We start from the raw sequence: 16,688 nt of genomic DNA on the forward strand, positions 1-16,688 counted from the left end.
GAACGTGTATTCCTTTTCTGTGGGATTAAACACTCTCCAGCAATCCTCTAATCCTAGTGTCAATAAACACCTTTGCCCCTTTTTGAGCTGCTTTTAATTTCTCTGTCCTTTGTGGCTGTTGTGATTTATCTAAGAATGGGCCAAACACTAGATTAAGTCCCCCCTCCCCTACTATTACATTATTATTTTTCTCGTTCAGCAACATGTCAGACAAATTTAGCAGAAAGGCTTGGTCATATTCATTGAGCCCATATATATTATAAAATTATAAATATTTAACTCCTCATTATGTACTTTAATCAGACATTTGACAATGCATCCTTCCGCATCCCCCCCATGGAGATATTATTTCATACGGCAGCTATTTATTTATTAGGATAGCCACGCCACCTTTTTTTTTTGCCTTGGCTGGAGAGAAAATACACTTGCCTACCCAGTGCCTTTGGAGTTTTTTTTAACTCTCTTCTGCATTCAGATGTGACTCTTGAATTGATGCGATCTCAGTTTTGAGTCATTTGAGATATTTCAGGATTTTTTTACGCTTAATAGGGAAATTGACTTCCTTAACATTCCACGTTGTTACTCTAAAGCAGTGATTCCCAACCTTTTTTGTTTGGAGGAACCCTTTAAGTATTTTGTAACATTTCGGGGAACCCCTATCTGAATGACACGTGTTCGACATGGGTAAATCTCAAAATAAACATGTAAAGCAGTAGAAGTAATAAATAATTATTCAGAAAAGGGGGGGGGGAATCACAAAATGAGTGTGTCTCCTAAAGAATTCACTATACTGCACTCCTACTTAATATAAAATTTAACTTTTAATATAATTACATAAAACATAAATTACCAAATCGTTGTGTATTGTGCATTAAAAATAAATTAAACTATATTTTTAATGCACAATACACAACGATTTGGTAATTTAAGTTTTATGTAATTATATTAAAGGTTAAATTTTATATTAAGTAGGAGTGCAGTATAGTGAATTTTTTAGGAGACACACTCATTTTGTGTTTTCCCCCCCCCCCCCCTTTTCTGATTCACTTTTCAGTTCACAGTTTGCACCCACTTCTTCAATTACCACATATTTATTCATCACTTTGCTTCAATTGGTGTGGTCTTGTGATCACTCCCTAACCCTAGTGTTTTCTCTAATAAATAATTATTAACTCATACTTTTGAATAAACAATGTGTATATATTTTGTAATGATTTTGGTTTAAACATCCCCCCCCTGCATCTCACATCAACCCCCCTGCATCTCACATCATCCCCCCCCCCCCCCTGCATCTCACATCACGCCCCCTCCCTGTATCTCACATCATCCCCCACGGATCGATCTCTCTCTCCTCCCCTCTCCCCCTCTCTCCTGTCTCTCTCTCTCTCATTCTTTTTTTTTGTTGTTAGCTCCTGAACTTACTTCCGAGTTTCTCCTAGGTCATCCTCTAGATCCCCTATCCTAGTCTCAGCCTCTCCTATTCTTGTGTTTTGCAAGAAGAGCTCACCTTTGAAAGATTTTTGCAGTTCATCAAACTTTTTGTTGATTGCAGGCATCAGCTCCCTTGCCAATGCTTTGGCCAAATCAGCATGTTCATTTAGGATTTCTGTGCAGGCGATCTCCTGCTCCTGCTCAGCCTCACCCTGTTCCTTTGCCCTGCATGCATACGCCATCTTGGGAGAGTCTTTTTTAGTCTGGGGCTTCTCCGCTCTCTGCTGCTTCGTTGCCACGGAGGATCTTCTGGTAACTTGCTTGTCCATTAGCCGCTCTGCTTCTGACACTGCTTGCGGGAGATTATTGATTTTTTTAAATGAATTTCTCCGCGAATATGCTGCGTGTGGGGTGCGGACGCTCCAGAGCCCAGTGCCTTGCGTCTGCTGCCTCTGGCGCCATACCGGAAAGTCCAGTATCGCTCTTCTAAATTTAACATTGGTTGAACTTGATGGACATATGTCTTTTTCAACCTCATCTACTATGTAACTGTGTAAGACAAAGCAAAGAAATACAAATGCATTTATAAACCTGGTGTACTTACTACCCTTTGCGGTTAACTTCACTGCATCAAACTGCAATTTACATTACTATGAAATAATACAATACATGGGCATCAGGACGCAATTTGTAGAACTTCAAGAGAAGATACACAACACACATAATAATGGTTTCTATTAAATGTTATAATTTCCCCCTTTTTTCTGCATCACAACCCCGTCATGTATTAGGTGACATAATCCTCCCTGGTGAACAGTCAGTGGCATGTGTAAGAAACGTAGGGGTCTATGCATTAAAGCACAGTTTTGACATACTATAAATGTTGTGCTCCAATGTGCATCATACAGTGTGTAATAAGCGTGTTGCGCTAGTTTCTTACATCTCGCTCCATAGAGGCGCAAAATGTTATCATGTACTTGTTCCCTAGCTCCAACTTTTGGCACTGCACAAAGCACAAGCTAACACACGGGGCACCAACTGGAGCAAAAACCTTGATATATTGGCGCTAAGAGGCGCAATACAAAAACGTTGCGCTTTGCTCCAATTTTCCTCCAAAAGTCCTTTGTACATAGAGTTAACCTTCAAGTTTCCTACTTTGAAATCAGCTTCAAGAAGAAAATAGTGCAGTGCATCAGAGCACACAATATTGTGTTGATGCAAGACCACCATGAATGGACGTGGGGATAAGCCATTTATTAGCCTTTCTTTCTTTAGTCGCTAAAAAAAAATGACAATACGGCCCATTCTTTCTTTGTCCTACAACGACAAGGATGTGGATAAGGACTTTCATAATCCATAATTACAAAATAATTAAAGTATACACTGATGTACAGATATCATTTTGTTCCATGACTTAATGTCCTGTGAACCTCACAGATACCAAGATCTTTGGCTGCTATACTGTACGTCTTCAATTTAGTCAAACTTAAGATGAGGATTGAGGGAGATACTTATTTTTTGGGGACTTCAAACTAAACCCAGCTAACCCCAAATGTGTTGGTGAAGCGAGGTACGAGTAGTGAAGAGGATTCCGCAATAATCCACAATTTCCACTTTTTCCATTATGCTGACAGAAGCGTTATACAAATGAGAGCGTGAATATAAAGTGGATGTTGTAATACTGTAGCTGTGTAAAGAACTGGCGCACACACATTTTTGTGCGACTTGTACACACGTGTGCTTAAACTTCAGTGCAAGAGTTCATGTATTTAGGGGTATATTCAATAAAGAACAATACATACTTCTAGTGACAATAAAAAACATGGAATCTTCTGGGAATAATAGTGACGGATTTACACTAGCAGCACTTAATACATTGTAAGCTTGTCCAAAAGGAATGTACAAAGTGATTTCAAAATGAGATCTTCGGAAACGTTTGTTCCTTAGATTCATGCCTTCTACAGTTTGAGCATACATTTTTCTTTTTAGCTTGCAAAGTGTGAGGGAACAATCCTAGACCCGACTGAGGATGCGGCCTGCGTAGAAGAAAACCTAAACGTAGTCGAGATCACAGCAGACGATGAGATACCGAGTGAGGAGACCATTGAAGCCAAAAAACAGGTATGTTTTGCAACTGGTAAGTAACCTACAGGAGAAGATGAAATTTCTCAAGTTAGCTTGTATGTAGCAACTCCCATTAAAAGCACCAGGAAAGCAGGTGGAGAAAACAGAACAGCTTTGTATTATTAATTAATAAATATATATATATATATATATATATACAGCTAAACCCCGTTATAACGCGGGTCTCGGGGTCCACCCCGAGATCACCGCGTTACTAACGGGGTCGCGAGAAAAAAAAATGGCCGCCGCGCTTTAGCGCATATTCATCCCGCGGGACAGGAGATGGGAGCGGGCATGTCCCTCCGCTCCCCGCTTCCCCCTGTCACCGCGGGACAGGCCGCGGGGCAGGAGATGGGAGCGGGGATGTCTCTCCTGTCCCCGCTTCCCCCTGTCACCTCGGAACAGGCCGCGGGGCAGGAGATGGGAGCGGGGATGTCCCTCCTGTCCCCGCTTCCCCCTGTCACCTCGGGACAGGCCGCGGGGCAGGAGATGGGAGCGGGGATGTCCCTCCTGTCCCCGCTTCACCCTGTCACCGCGGGACAGGCCGCGGGGCAGGAGATGGGAGCGGGGATGTCCCTCCTGTCCCCGCTTCACCCTGTCACCGCGGGACAGGCCGCGGGGCAGGAGATGGGAGCGGGGATGTCCCTCCTGTCCCCGCTTCCCCCTGTCACCTCGGGACAGGCCGCGGGGCAGGAGATGATAGCGGGGATGTCCCTCCTGTCCCCGCTTCACCCTGTCACCGCGGGACAGGCCGCGGGGCAGGAGATGGGAGTGGGGATGTCCCTCAGGTCGCCGCTTACCTCAGAACCATGCTGCCTGCATGGAGGTTGTAGCGGGGGGTTTCTTCTCCCCACCGCTGTCCCCGGTGCTCCCGCTGCCTGCGCGGGAGGAGGGGGGGGAGCGGGTGGTGGTGCTGGTCGCGGCCCGTCTGTGTAGAGTGAGAGAGTGTGTGTGTATGTATATATGGGAGAGAAAGTGTGTGTGTGTATATGGGTGTGAGTGTGGGTAAGTGTCTGTGAGTGTGTGTAAGTGTCTGAGTGTGTGTCTGAGTGTGTGTGTAAGTGTGTGTGAGTGTCTGTGAGTGTCTGTGAGTGTGTAAGTGTGTGTGAGTGTGTGTGAGTGTGTGTGAGTGTGTGTGAGTGTGTGTGAGTGTGTGTGAGTGTCTGTGAGTGTCTGTGAGTGTCTAAGTGTGTGTAAGTGTGTGTGAGTGTGTGTGAGTGTCTGTGAGTGTGTAAGTGTGTGTGAGTGTGTGTGAGTGTGTGTGAGTGTCTGTGAGTGTGTAAGTGTGTGTGAGTGTGTGTGAGTGTGTGTGAGTGTCTGTGAGTGTCTAAGTGTGTGTAAGTGTGTGTGAGTGTGTGTGAGTGTCTGTGAGTGTGTAAGTGTGTGTGAGTGTGTGTGAGTGTGTGTGAGTGTGTGTGAGTGTGTGTGAGTGTCTAAGTGTGTGTAAGTGTGTGTAAGTGTGTGTGAGTGTCTAAGTGTGTGTAAGTGTGTGTGTGTGTGTGTGTGTGTGTGTGTGTGAGTGTGTGTGAGTGTCTGTAAGTGTGCGTGAGTGTGCGTAAGTGTGTGTGAGTGTGCGTGAGTGTGGTCAGTGTGTGTGCAGTGTGTCAGTGTGAGCAATGAGCAGTGTGTGTGCAGTGTGCAGTGTGTGTGCAGTGTGGCAGTGAGCAATGAGCAGTGTGTGTGCAGTGTGTCAGTGTGAGCAATGAGCAGTGTGTGTGCAGTGTGCAGTGTGTGTGCAGTGTGGCAGTGTGAGCAATGAGCAGTGTGTGTGCAGTGAGTGTGTGCAGTGTGCAAAAAAAAAAATGTAAAAAAAAATTTTTTAAAAAAAATTTTTTTTTTTTTTTTTTTTTTTTTTTAAAAAAACGGGAGCCACGGGAAAACCGCGTTATAACCGAATCGCGGTATAACGAGGCGCGTTATAACGGGGTTTAGCTGTATATATATATATGTATTATTAATGACAGCCTTGCCAAATGTGTGCTTAAGACAAAATTATGAAGTTTAATCAGGGTTGCAAAAAAAAATATTTGTCTTGCCTCAGGCTATTTTTGTTCTGTTTCCTGTTAAACATTCTCATACATATTCCAATAAACGAGGTACTCTAATGACGGCCTTTAGTTTACCCTACCAGCACTTGCGCCTCATAAACTACATGTTAATATGATAGAAGTTGATAAAATGGCAAATGATGTTTCCGTATAGCATACATTGTTCAAACCTAAAATGTTATTAGATCTTAATCTAAGTCCTAATAATAGATAACGATAACCTGCTCAAACAAATTACTTAAAAACATGATACTTTTTCAATATTTATCAACAAATTATTCAACATTCAATATCCATGTGTGAAAAAGTATGTGAACCTTTAGTTTCAGTACCTGGTGGCACCCCCTTGTGCAGAAATGACTTCATCTAAGTGTTTCCTGTAACTGCTGGTTAGTCTCTCATCGATTTTGAGGAATTTTGGCCCATTCCTCCATACAAAACTGCTTCACCTCATGACCTGAGGCAGCAAAGCAGCCCCAGACCATTACACTCCCACTACCATGCTTGATGGTTTTGATGAGGTTCTTCTGTTCGAATGCACTGTTTGGTTTTTGCCAAACATAACGTTTCTCGTTGAGGCCAGAAATGTCTACCTTTGACTCGTCTGTCCAGAGAACATTGTTCCAGAAGTGTTGTGGATCTATGTGCTCTTTGGCGAGCTTCAGACAGGCAGCAATGTTCTTTGTGGAGAGCAATAGAGAAGAAAGAGGTGTCCTATTTTACTAGAGTCCCAAATACCTCTCACCTTTATACAACACGTGAAGAAATACCCGTGCACAAAAAGAAACACGCTTAAGATCTGCAATATATGTTAATTTGAGTAAGTATGCAAAGTATACTCAAGTGATTGAAATTTGCATATATCCCAGGTAATTTAGGTTTGTTCCTTTTAGGGCACCGGTGTGTCTCCACGTATTCTCCGTCTCCCTAGATCAGCGGTGCGCCAAATGGGGGCGTTAGATTTTTTTGGGGGGGCGCGCTGCTTGCAGAGGCCCCGTTCTCTTTCCCGAGGCATTTAAATGAAATGCCTGGGCATCGCGTGAGGCCTCTGCAACAATAAAATTTACCTTGATTTAGACACTGTGACGCATCGCCATGGAAACACGGCGTCAAGTGACGTGGGGTGATGTTACACGGCCGTCTCCATGAAAACGGGGTCACGTGACCCTGCGGCGTTATTTGACGCCGCACACAAGCGAAGCAAGGAGGAGCTGGCAGGGGGGCGCAGCTCAAAAAGTCTGCGCTCCTCTGCCCTAGACGGTAGTAATATCACGTGTAGGTAAGACTGGCACTATGCGAGCCATTTTATTTGAAGCTTATGCAGGTCAGCGCTAATTTAACGTGACATTAAACCTATGCCAATTAGTTAAACAACTGCTGTCGTTTTTTGCATAAATGTACCTTTTGTAAACAGGAATTAAACTCTGGGAAAATACCATCCGTTACTAATTCAGGTAACCTAACATTATTTGCCCCGATTTAACGGAGCTTGGTGCATCTGGGCCAAAGAGAGATAATGTTAATTGCCCAAGATCCCTCGGGGAATGTGATGGTTTTGAAATGTGCTTTTCTACATTTGACGCCCACGCCCTCAAAACGACTTCCTTTTCTGTTCTCTTTTTCTGGTGGCTCTAAAATTGCCCACCATCCAACTTATTTTAAAGCCACATAGTCTAAAACCACATGGCAAATATATCTTTATTCTGTCACTAGATCAGGTGATTTGGGAGTATTATTTGTTACTGAGCAGTTTGAACAATAGGTAGAAGTTCGTAGCGTACACGTTTGTATCTAGTTTTGATTAAAACTGTTGAGGTAAGTAACATGACCTGGGTGATCAGCAAAAGTGGAACTGATATTGTGCTTCCTATGTTAAAACCTTTCCATGCTAAACCATGGAATACCTTTCTCATTGGTTTGTCTCACAGCTTATCCAGACGTTGGAAGCCGAGTTGGAAAGGACACAGCAGGAGCTTTCATTCATGGTATGTTTATTCCTTGTTTTATTCTCCTATTTTTGTGCGCAGCATGATTTCTAGTAACAATCCTGAGATGTACAACAATATTTCAAGCATACAGATGCAGTCACATTCATTTAGCAGTTTGCCCCAAGGAAATGCAGCTGAAATGCAGCCTGACCACAGCCAGATTACCAGCTTCCCCATGGCCAAAACTCAGTATACTAATTGCCCATAATGATTAACACAGCGGGGGTCCCTGCTTCAGAATGAGAGTCCAATTCCCCCCCTGCTCTGCATGTGGCTGTGATCAGGCCACAGGCAGGGTGGAGATGAATCTGGCAACATCTGTACAGGCATCTGTTTAAGGACACTCACTTTAAGTACACTCGCGAGTAAGGACATATTTTCAATAGCACCATACTCCTGTGTCCGTACGCTCGCTTCGCGAGTACGGACACTTATTCTGCCCTACAGACCGCCTTAGTAGTGACGTGCTGATTCCCCTCTCCCAATAGGCAAACGGCAGCTTGCGCATGCGCCTGTCAGCACGTCCTGAACAGTAATACCAGCTCCCTACCTGTACCGGAGCATCGATAAGTGGGAAAAGGGTAGTGCTTGACTTTAAGTACATTTGTACTTTACATACATGCTCTGGACCCATTGCGTACATTAATGCGGGGTATGCCTGTACTTAGTTGCACCAGTCAGCACAATATAATTGTTCCTGTGTTGTTTCTCTGAAATACCCATAACTGACGAGTTGCTATTTAGATCAGTGAAATAGATTAAGTAAATTTGAGCCAGTGATATTTCACACCACAGAAGAGGATACGGCTAGCGTTACCAGCCGTGTGTATTACAAAAGGGTGCTACATGCTACTACAGGTGGGGACAGGAAAGCTGAGGTTTTTCAACTTCTAGTAAAATAAAAATATTCCCATATGGGATATTGCACCTATAATTATGTACACTGAACACCTATATCACACCCTTCCCAATCACTCGGACATGTTGCTGTAGCAATACTTGTTGCCAGCATAGAGTGCATCACTTATAAGAGGTAGATACGAAAGTCTATAAACTTTGAATAAATGTGTACAAAATCGGGCCAAACATTTCCGATTTGCTCCCTGGGGTGATCGATTATTGTATTTTGTAAAGTTTAATTAATTGATCCCGTGGACTGTTTTTTTTTTAATTTTTCAGAATTTGTCTGATTTTAATAGCAGCAGCTCCCCATATTAGAACATTTAATGAAATATATATATTTATACAATTCAGTTACAGTATGCCTGGGAAAGAATTATAGCAAATTGTACAAGGTGGCCACCATCCTGATCAGGAGCAATTAGATATTAAGATAATAAGGTTAATATTCATGTTATGCAATGCAATACTTCAAGTCTTTTAAACACAAAAATAAATCTCACTGAAATCCATTGTGGTGGAGAACCTTTTTTTTTTTCCAACTATTTTATTAATAGTTCACATGTTCTACAGACATTGCGTACATTCCCATGTAAAGCATTTACAAAACAGTGTCCTTCGTTCATGTGTCAAATATTTTCAACAGACAATAACAAGACAGACTGGGGAGACCGACCGACATACAACCTTCAGAAACCTGAGGGAAAGAGGGGGGTAAGGGTAGTAGAGGGGGGGGGGGGAGAAATCTTCCGCTGTGGTTCCACTGGGAGCCCCGTGTCTTCCGGCTCATCGCTTCCTGGGGGGTCGGATTTATCCCCTGCTACGCTAGCGACTCCCACCTTGAGGCCCTGTTCGGACTATGCCCTTATTCCTAAAATGTCCTGTGTGCATAATCCTGTGCCTGAACACCAAGGGAGAACGCATTCCTCACTATCATTGCCATATCGTGGACCTATCTACCCCCGGTATGTCTGTCTGAGCCAACCAAGGCATCCAGACTTTTAGATTATTTTCGCCAGTATAATTGTCCAGACTCGTCAGTTTCTCCATCTGGCATACTGTCCAAATTCCGAATAGTAGCAATCTGTGGAATCTCATTTTGTTTCCATCTTTCTGCGATCTCCCCCCGCACCGCCGTCGCGAAGTGCTCTATCAATTTATTTGTTGCTTTGGAAAAGCCCGGGTGCGGCCTATTTAGAAGGAACAACCACAGGTCAGGCGGGATTTGTATGCCTAGAATCCTGACCAGCCAATCGTTGATTGAATCCCAGACCGCGGTTAGTTTAGGGCAAGACCACAGCATGTGTAACAATTCTGCCTGTTGTCCACATTGTCTCGGACACAATGGGGAGTAACTGGGCAGAAATGTAGCCAATTTTGTGGGAGTATGGTACCATCTCATCATAACTTTATATGCGTTCTCCCTTAGGGTCGTACACAGGGAACTTTTGGATACTGCTTGCACAATTTTTTTCCACTCCTCCAGGTCTAATACCTCTCCTAAGTCCGTCTCCCATTTGGTCATATAACTAAGTTTCTCTGTCACAGTCGAGCCAGAATCCGTTACTTCCTTGTACAACTGCGATGTGAGTCCCTTTGTGGTCGTCCCTGAGCGACAGAGCTTTTCAAAATTCGTTAATTGACTTATAGGTTGTTGGGCTTGATAAAATGCTCTGACCTGGAGGTATCTAAAGAATTCAGCATTGGGAATATTGTTGCTAGATTTAAGGATGTCAAAAGTTTGTATGGCTCTTCTACCCTCCAGGTCCACCAATCTATAAATGTGATTGGTTTTCCAGATTGTGAAGTCCGTACTGGTCAGCCCCGGAGCAAATAATGGATTACCCCATAGTGGGGTCATTCCCGATGATTGTGGGTCAGGTTACATTTGAGCCTGGTGTTCTCCCACACCGAGAGTGAATTGGTCATTGAGGAAAGCGGCTGTTTGGTGCTTAATCGCACCTTTTTGGGAAGCCAATTAAATGTTCCAGCTCAACCGGGGAGCAGAGTTCTTTCTCCAGAGCTACCCATCTCTTTGAGTCTGGGTTGGTGTGCCATTGCACAATTTGGCATAATTGTACCGCCTTGTAATAGGATAACAAGCAAGGTACCGCTAGCCCCCCTCCCCCTGTTTTTTTGCGCATTATCTGTTTACCCACTCTCGCTCTTTTCCCTCCCGGATTGAAGCGAGAGGATATCCCTCAATCCTAACGGCACTGGGAGGGTCTGGGAGGGTCTGATAAAGGTATATATGGCGAGGCAACAGGTTCATTTTAATGCAGTGAATCTTCCCTATCCATGAAATTTTGTAGTTGGCCCAACGCGTAACGTCCTCTCTCAGGGTTTGTATAAGTTTAGGGTAATTTGCCTGGTACAGCTGTTTAGTAGTCTTGGTGACATTAACTCATAGGTATTTAATTTGTTTCTGCTGCCAATTAAAGTTGAAATTGAGGGCGATCAGCTTCTCCAGGTGTTTAGGTAAATTTATATTCATGGCTTCTGATTTAGCTTGGTTTATTTTGAATCCGTAGATCCTGTTGAATCTCCCCAATAAGTCGAACAAGTTTGGCAGAGAGGTGAGGGGCCTAGATATTGTCAGGAATACATCATCCGCATACAGTGCCACTTTATGCGACTGGTTTCCAATGTCAATAAACGATATATCTTTACTGTCTCTTATCTGAGTAGCTAAGGGTTCCATGCATAATGCAAAAAGTAGGGGAGAGAGCGGGCAACCCTGCCGCGTTCCGCTTCTAATCATGAAGGGGTCGGAAGCCAATCCCTGTTGGATCACCCTGGCTGACGGTGCAGAATATAATGAGAGGATGACTTTTGTCAATTTCGTGCCCATCCCAAATGCTCCAAGCATGGCCTCTAATTATGGCCAGTCTATCCTGTCGAACGCTTTTTCTGCATCCAGACTAAGCGCCATAACCAGTATTGATCTTGTATTGTCTATTTGTAACAGATCAATGATTCGTCGGTGTAGAGGGAGAGGGAGGTTGGCCCGGTATTAAAGGGGTTGCACCCCATATGGCCACCCCCTGACCTCACCAGGGAGGCAAGGGGTTAACTGGACTGCGGTCCAGGAATGTGGCTTACACCTTGTCATGTCAGGAAAATGTATGTTCCCCTGTTCCCATGTTTCATTATAATCCTGTATTTTAAAAATGTTTTAAAGTGCATTTCTGTATCTCCGGTTCTGGAGGTCGCAGAGAGTTGAAATTTGGTCAATATGTAGAGTCACTGTAGGCATTAAAAACTGGCAAATTTCGACCCACTGGGCCCACCAGAACGGAACTTAATAATATGTGAAGATATTAAAGTGTATATGGTATTTTGGATCTGCTCTGAAAATGCAGACTCCATCTGCTATGCTAATAGGTCAGGAAGGGCAGCCGGATGATTTAGCATAAGCCCTGTGATCAAAAGTTAACTACCCTGATTGTTTACACTAGGAACCAAGTACTGATCAAAAGACTCTGCCACTCTAACTGTTTACCTGAGGGCGGAGAAGCATCAAACTGGAGTGGTTTGTAAGTGTTATATCTACACCTACAAACAATGAAGATCCTGCCAGATACTTCATCTGGTAGACTGGTCGTCGCCCCTGATTTAATTATGGGGCTACAGAAATAAGACCCTCAGAGTCCCAGTACGCATGGGCTAACTAGCTGGGGGGCATGAGTTAAACTGTGTTTCCATGTTAGGGATTGGATACAGATAATTGTTCACCAATAGTCTGTATTCAATGTTAAGAATAGGGTTACAAAGGTATATAAACTGTGTCAACCCTACAGTTGTTGTTCTTCTGATTTCACCTTGAATGTCACCGGATTGCTGGAAGCTGATACTTCTCCATTTCCCAACCCTAAGTAAGTGTTACCTTCTTGCCTGTTAATTGTACTATATTGCTGTGTTCACCTTTTTCAGGAATAAATATATTTTATTAAATCTAAGCCTCGTTCAGTTCAACCCAGATATTTAGTGTTTATTATATCTTGTCATAAGTTACCGTGACAGTCGGGTATTATCTGCAGCTTGTCGACCCGCGATAAACCCAACTTGATCTGGGTGCACTAGTCTGGGCAGGATGAGACTCAATCGGTTGGCCAATAATTTAGCGTAGATTTTAATGTCCGAATTTATCAGGGATATTGGCCTGTAGCTTCTACAGTCCAGTGGGTCCTTACCCTGTTTATGTATCACTGAGATTGACGCTTGGAGCATGTGCTGGGGGAAGGGGGTGCCCTCTAGTACTTGGTTGAACATACGGAGGAGATAGGGGGTCAATTGTTTCGTATATTTTTTGTAGTATAGGTTTGAGAATCCGTCAGGACCCAGGGCTTTAGAGGGTTTCAAGTTTGTGATGACCTCGGAAACCTCTTCCGCTCTAAAGTCTCTGCCCATCACCTCTCTATCAACCTCACTCATACCTGGCAAATTCGAACCCTTCAGAAAATCTGTCAGGGTTTTCTCTGTACCTGTGAAGGAACCATCATATAATTCCTCGTAGAAGTGCTTGAATTCTCCTACTATATTTTTAGGGTTGGCGGTGATTATGCTGGATTTGGTTCGTATAGCTTGGATATTGTAGGTCTTATCTTTGGGATTGAGCATCTTGGCTAATAAGGTATCTGGCTTGTTTGCTTTTTCAAAAAATTTCCTCTTTGACCAAGTCAGCGATTTCTCGGCCTGGGAGGTCAGCAACAAATTCAGCTTAATCTGATTGTCTCTAATCTTTTGGAGGGTAACTGGGTCTGGAGACCTCTTATTTTGGTCCCATAGAGTTTTCAAATCGTTCTGACCTTCTGTGATTTTTGCATTTCTCTCTCTCTTTTTCTTGGCCGCCAAACTGATGAGAGCCCCTCTTAGTTTTGCTTTATGTGCCTCCCAGAGGGTGATATGGGAGCGGACACTTCCTTCATTTTCTCTAAAGAAGTGCGTGATTTCTCCTCTAATTGTCTCTTGTAATTCGGGTATTTTAAGTAAGGACTCGTTTAGTTTCCAATTTGCTCCTGGCCTGTCCAGCCCTAATTGTGGGCACCTGAGCTCTATTGGTGCATGATCTGACCACGAAATATCGTGGTTCCCAGTATGGGAGATCTGTGGGACCAGTCTACTGGCGACAAAGAAGTAATCGATTCTGCTGAAGGAATTATGGGGGTGTGAGTAAAAGGTGTAGTTTTTGTTTAAGTGGTGAAATTCCCTCCAAACGTCCACCAGTCCCAAGTCCCTTAACCCCTGTTCTAGGGCCTTGGACCTTGTCGGTGTGCCAAGCCTGGGGGGACCTGATCTGTCAAGGTCCGTGTTTAACACTGTGTTGAAGTCGCCTCCCACGATCAAGGCGCCTTTAGCATGTTTTTGGATAGCTGAAAATGTTGTGGTATAAAAAGCGGAGTCGTCTCCATTTGGAGCATAGATTGCCGCGATCTTAATAGGCTGCTGATTTATAGTCCCTGCTAGCAAGAGGAACCTTCCTTATCTTTTTTTACTGTGTCTACCACCAGTCCCATTCCGTTATGTATTAGTATTGCAACTCCACGTTTCTTCTCCTTTGCGGAGGATAGAAACACCTGTCTGAATTGCTTGTCAAAATATTTTGGGAAGCCGGTGGTGCTGAAATGTCTCCTGAATTAAGACTACATCCGCCCCTTTTCTCTTATAATCATTGAGGGCCACCTTCCTTTTACGGGGGCAGTTTAACCCTTTGGCATTATGGGATATAACTGTCAGCGTCATGTTGTGTGTCTGTTCTTACCTATCCTCTGACGAGTTCCCATGGTAGATGTCGGGGCGCCACCAGGGGGTCTCCTCCTGTCCCGCAGCTCAACAAGCTCCAACGTTGCACCACCTAAGTAGAAGGTAGGGTGGGGGAGGGAGGACACAAAAGGGACACATGACACATAAGGGAAGGTACATTGAGTTGGCAGGGACTCAATGGTCCAGGACCATTGCCCCTCCCTTGCCTTCGAGACCTGGGAAACCCAGGGAACCTCTTCCAGATCTCTACCTTCCGACCTGGTGGCTCCTTCCCAGTCCTCCTAAGGACTTTTTCGGTACCCGGGGTGTAGACCCCTGGCCGAGATTGTAGGCACATAGCGAAGACCGGACCGCCTTCCCAGCCCGCGGCTGTTTCCGGTGTTCTGTCTTAATCTTGCTAGTCTCATTATTATACCTATATATAGATATAAATGTGGCTCTAGCATAGTTCCCTGTATACATTAATTCCCCTTTCACTCTACTTAAACTTATAACTCAACTTTATTCTATTAACCTCTATTGATCCCCCTCTAATAACAAGTTGACTCTGACCCCCCTTTGCATAGATCCTCATATAAACTCTATTACTTAGATTAGACCTCACTTTTAACTTTGTTAACCCATTGCCTTATCCCCTCTCTTGGGATCCCCTACTCACTGTTATACCTGTATTTTTTTTTTTTAACTCCGTTCGTTTAGGCGGGTATGCTCTGGATAGCTAGTTGTGTAGGCTATTTCGGGGGAAACATAAGTTTTCCCGGCGTTACTTGCAGGCCAATCACCCGGGGGGGGGGGGGAGAGTACTCCGTTCTGTGTATATTTGTGTTTGCATGTGCATACAGATGTATGTGTGCAGCTATGCACCCTTGCATGCTTTTCAGTCGTGCCTCTAGTCACCCTACTAATCCCTCTACCCCAGCGTATTTAAAGCTGTGCCTCACTTGCACCCCCTCACCTTTTTAGCTGGAATATATTTTTACCAGCGGTCTAATGTTTCCCCTCCTCCCCCGTCTACTTTAGTTTTATGATGTTTTTATTAATTTTATTCTGGCGTGTTGGACTCCCCTTCCCGGCCAGAAACCGACCCATCTCCCGGCATCGTTTTTAAGCCCCCGACATCTTTATTGAGCCCCTCCCTCCATCACAGGGCTACAGTTGTCCGCAACTACATTATTCATTTCCTCCTCGCCCCTCTGGGTCTCCGCTAACTCTTCGGTCCGCCATCAGACCTCCTGCCGGATTTCCTTGGAAGGTGCCGGTGTCTTGCCTTTTCCGGCCGTCTCCGGCGACATCTTGGATGTGGCCCGTATTCCCCGATGAGGATCTCTCGCGAGATCTGCCAGTTCCTCCTCTGACGTCATCCGGCTCCTCCCCGATGTCATTGAGGGTTGAGAGCCAATCCAAGATGGCCGCCATTCTTGGAGGAGCGCCGCAGGAGATGGGGAGTGGTGAGTCAACTGACCTTAACGGGTCTCAAACTGGGCTCACAAGTGAAGAGCTTCAACTGGAACAGGTAAGTGTAGAGAATCAGCTCCTGGGCTCACTTTGGGCTGCGGGGTTGTTTCTTTTTGTCCGCTTTCCTGGATTCTTTCCATGATTCTTTCCATGATGGGTCCGGTGCTCCTTCCCCTGCCGTAACTTCCTCCGGAATCTTAGCCCCAATTTGGTTAGAAAGTTTCCACCCTCCTCTGGGCGCCGCAACGTGTTAGCTGCTACGTTTTGGATCACCAGCAGGCCAAATGGGTATAGCCAGCTGTACTGGGTCCCAGCCTCTCGCAGGACTTTGGTGATGGGGGCAAGCTGTTTTCTTTTAAGCAGGGTAGTGGGAGATATATCCTGGAATACTTGGAGCTTATACCCCTTGGCTCCTGGTAATTTGGCAAAATGTCTCCTTCACCTTAAAAAAGTGAAATCTTGCGATGATATCTCTGGGGGGGTCTCCTTGTTGTGGCCTCGACCGCAGAGCTATGTGGCAGCGTTCCAGGTGAAGGTCCAGTTCCGAGCGGTCAGGCATAAGATTTTGAAGCCACGACCCATAAACTCCTCAGGGTCCGTCTCAGTCTCCGGGACCCCCCGGACCCTCAATTTGTTCTGACGGTCTCTATTATCGGCGTCCTCCTGCCTGTCCATGAGGTCTCTGACCGTGTCCCTCACCTGGGCCACCTGCTTATCAGTCTTGTGTAGGGCTTTTATTGTAGCGTCCATTTTTTTTTCTAGGGAGTCCATGCGCTCTCCTATCCCGCAAATGTCCGCCCGTAATGCTGCCACCTCTGACTGAAAGCATTTTTTAATGTCCAGGCAAAATTCCCGCATATCCCTTCATCGCATGATTTGATTATCCCTGCTAGTATCCTCTGTCGGCTTCCTCCTCCGATTCAGATTCGCTTCGCGCCATTTCTTCCTGACTTTTGGCCCGAGCTGAGTCACCTTTGGC

General features: G+C 44.8%; 1 protein-coding gene across 6 annotated transcripts in view; it reads left to right on the forward strand.

Moving 5' to 3' along the window:
• Window positions 1–16,688, forward strand: part of LOC142495188 (uncharacterized) — a 220,402-nt gene that overhangs the window by 106,470 nt on the left and 97,244 nt on the right. For 5 of the 6 annotated variants that reach the window (XM_075600351.1, XM_075600360.1, XM_075600335.1 and 2 more), the window contains 2 exons: window positions 3,421–3,552; window positions 7,532–7,588. In XM_075600351.1, coding sequence (XP_075456466.1) covers window positions 3,421–3,552; window positions 7,532–7,588 — 189 coding nt within the window. The remainder of the gene's footprint in view (window positions 1–3,420; window positions 3,553–7,531; window positions 7,589–16,688) is intronic. The other variant, XM_075600342.1, reaches the window with a different exon arrangement.

This window comes from Ascaphus truei, chromosome 1 (assembly GCF_040206685.1).
Source record: "Ascaphus truei isolate aAscTru1 chromosome 1, aAscTru1.hap1, whole genome shotgun sequence".
Lineage (NCBI taxonomy): Eukaryota > Metazoa > Chordata > Amphibia > Anura > Ascaphidae > Ascaphus > Ascaphus truei.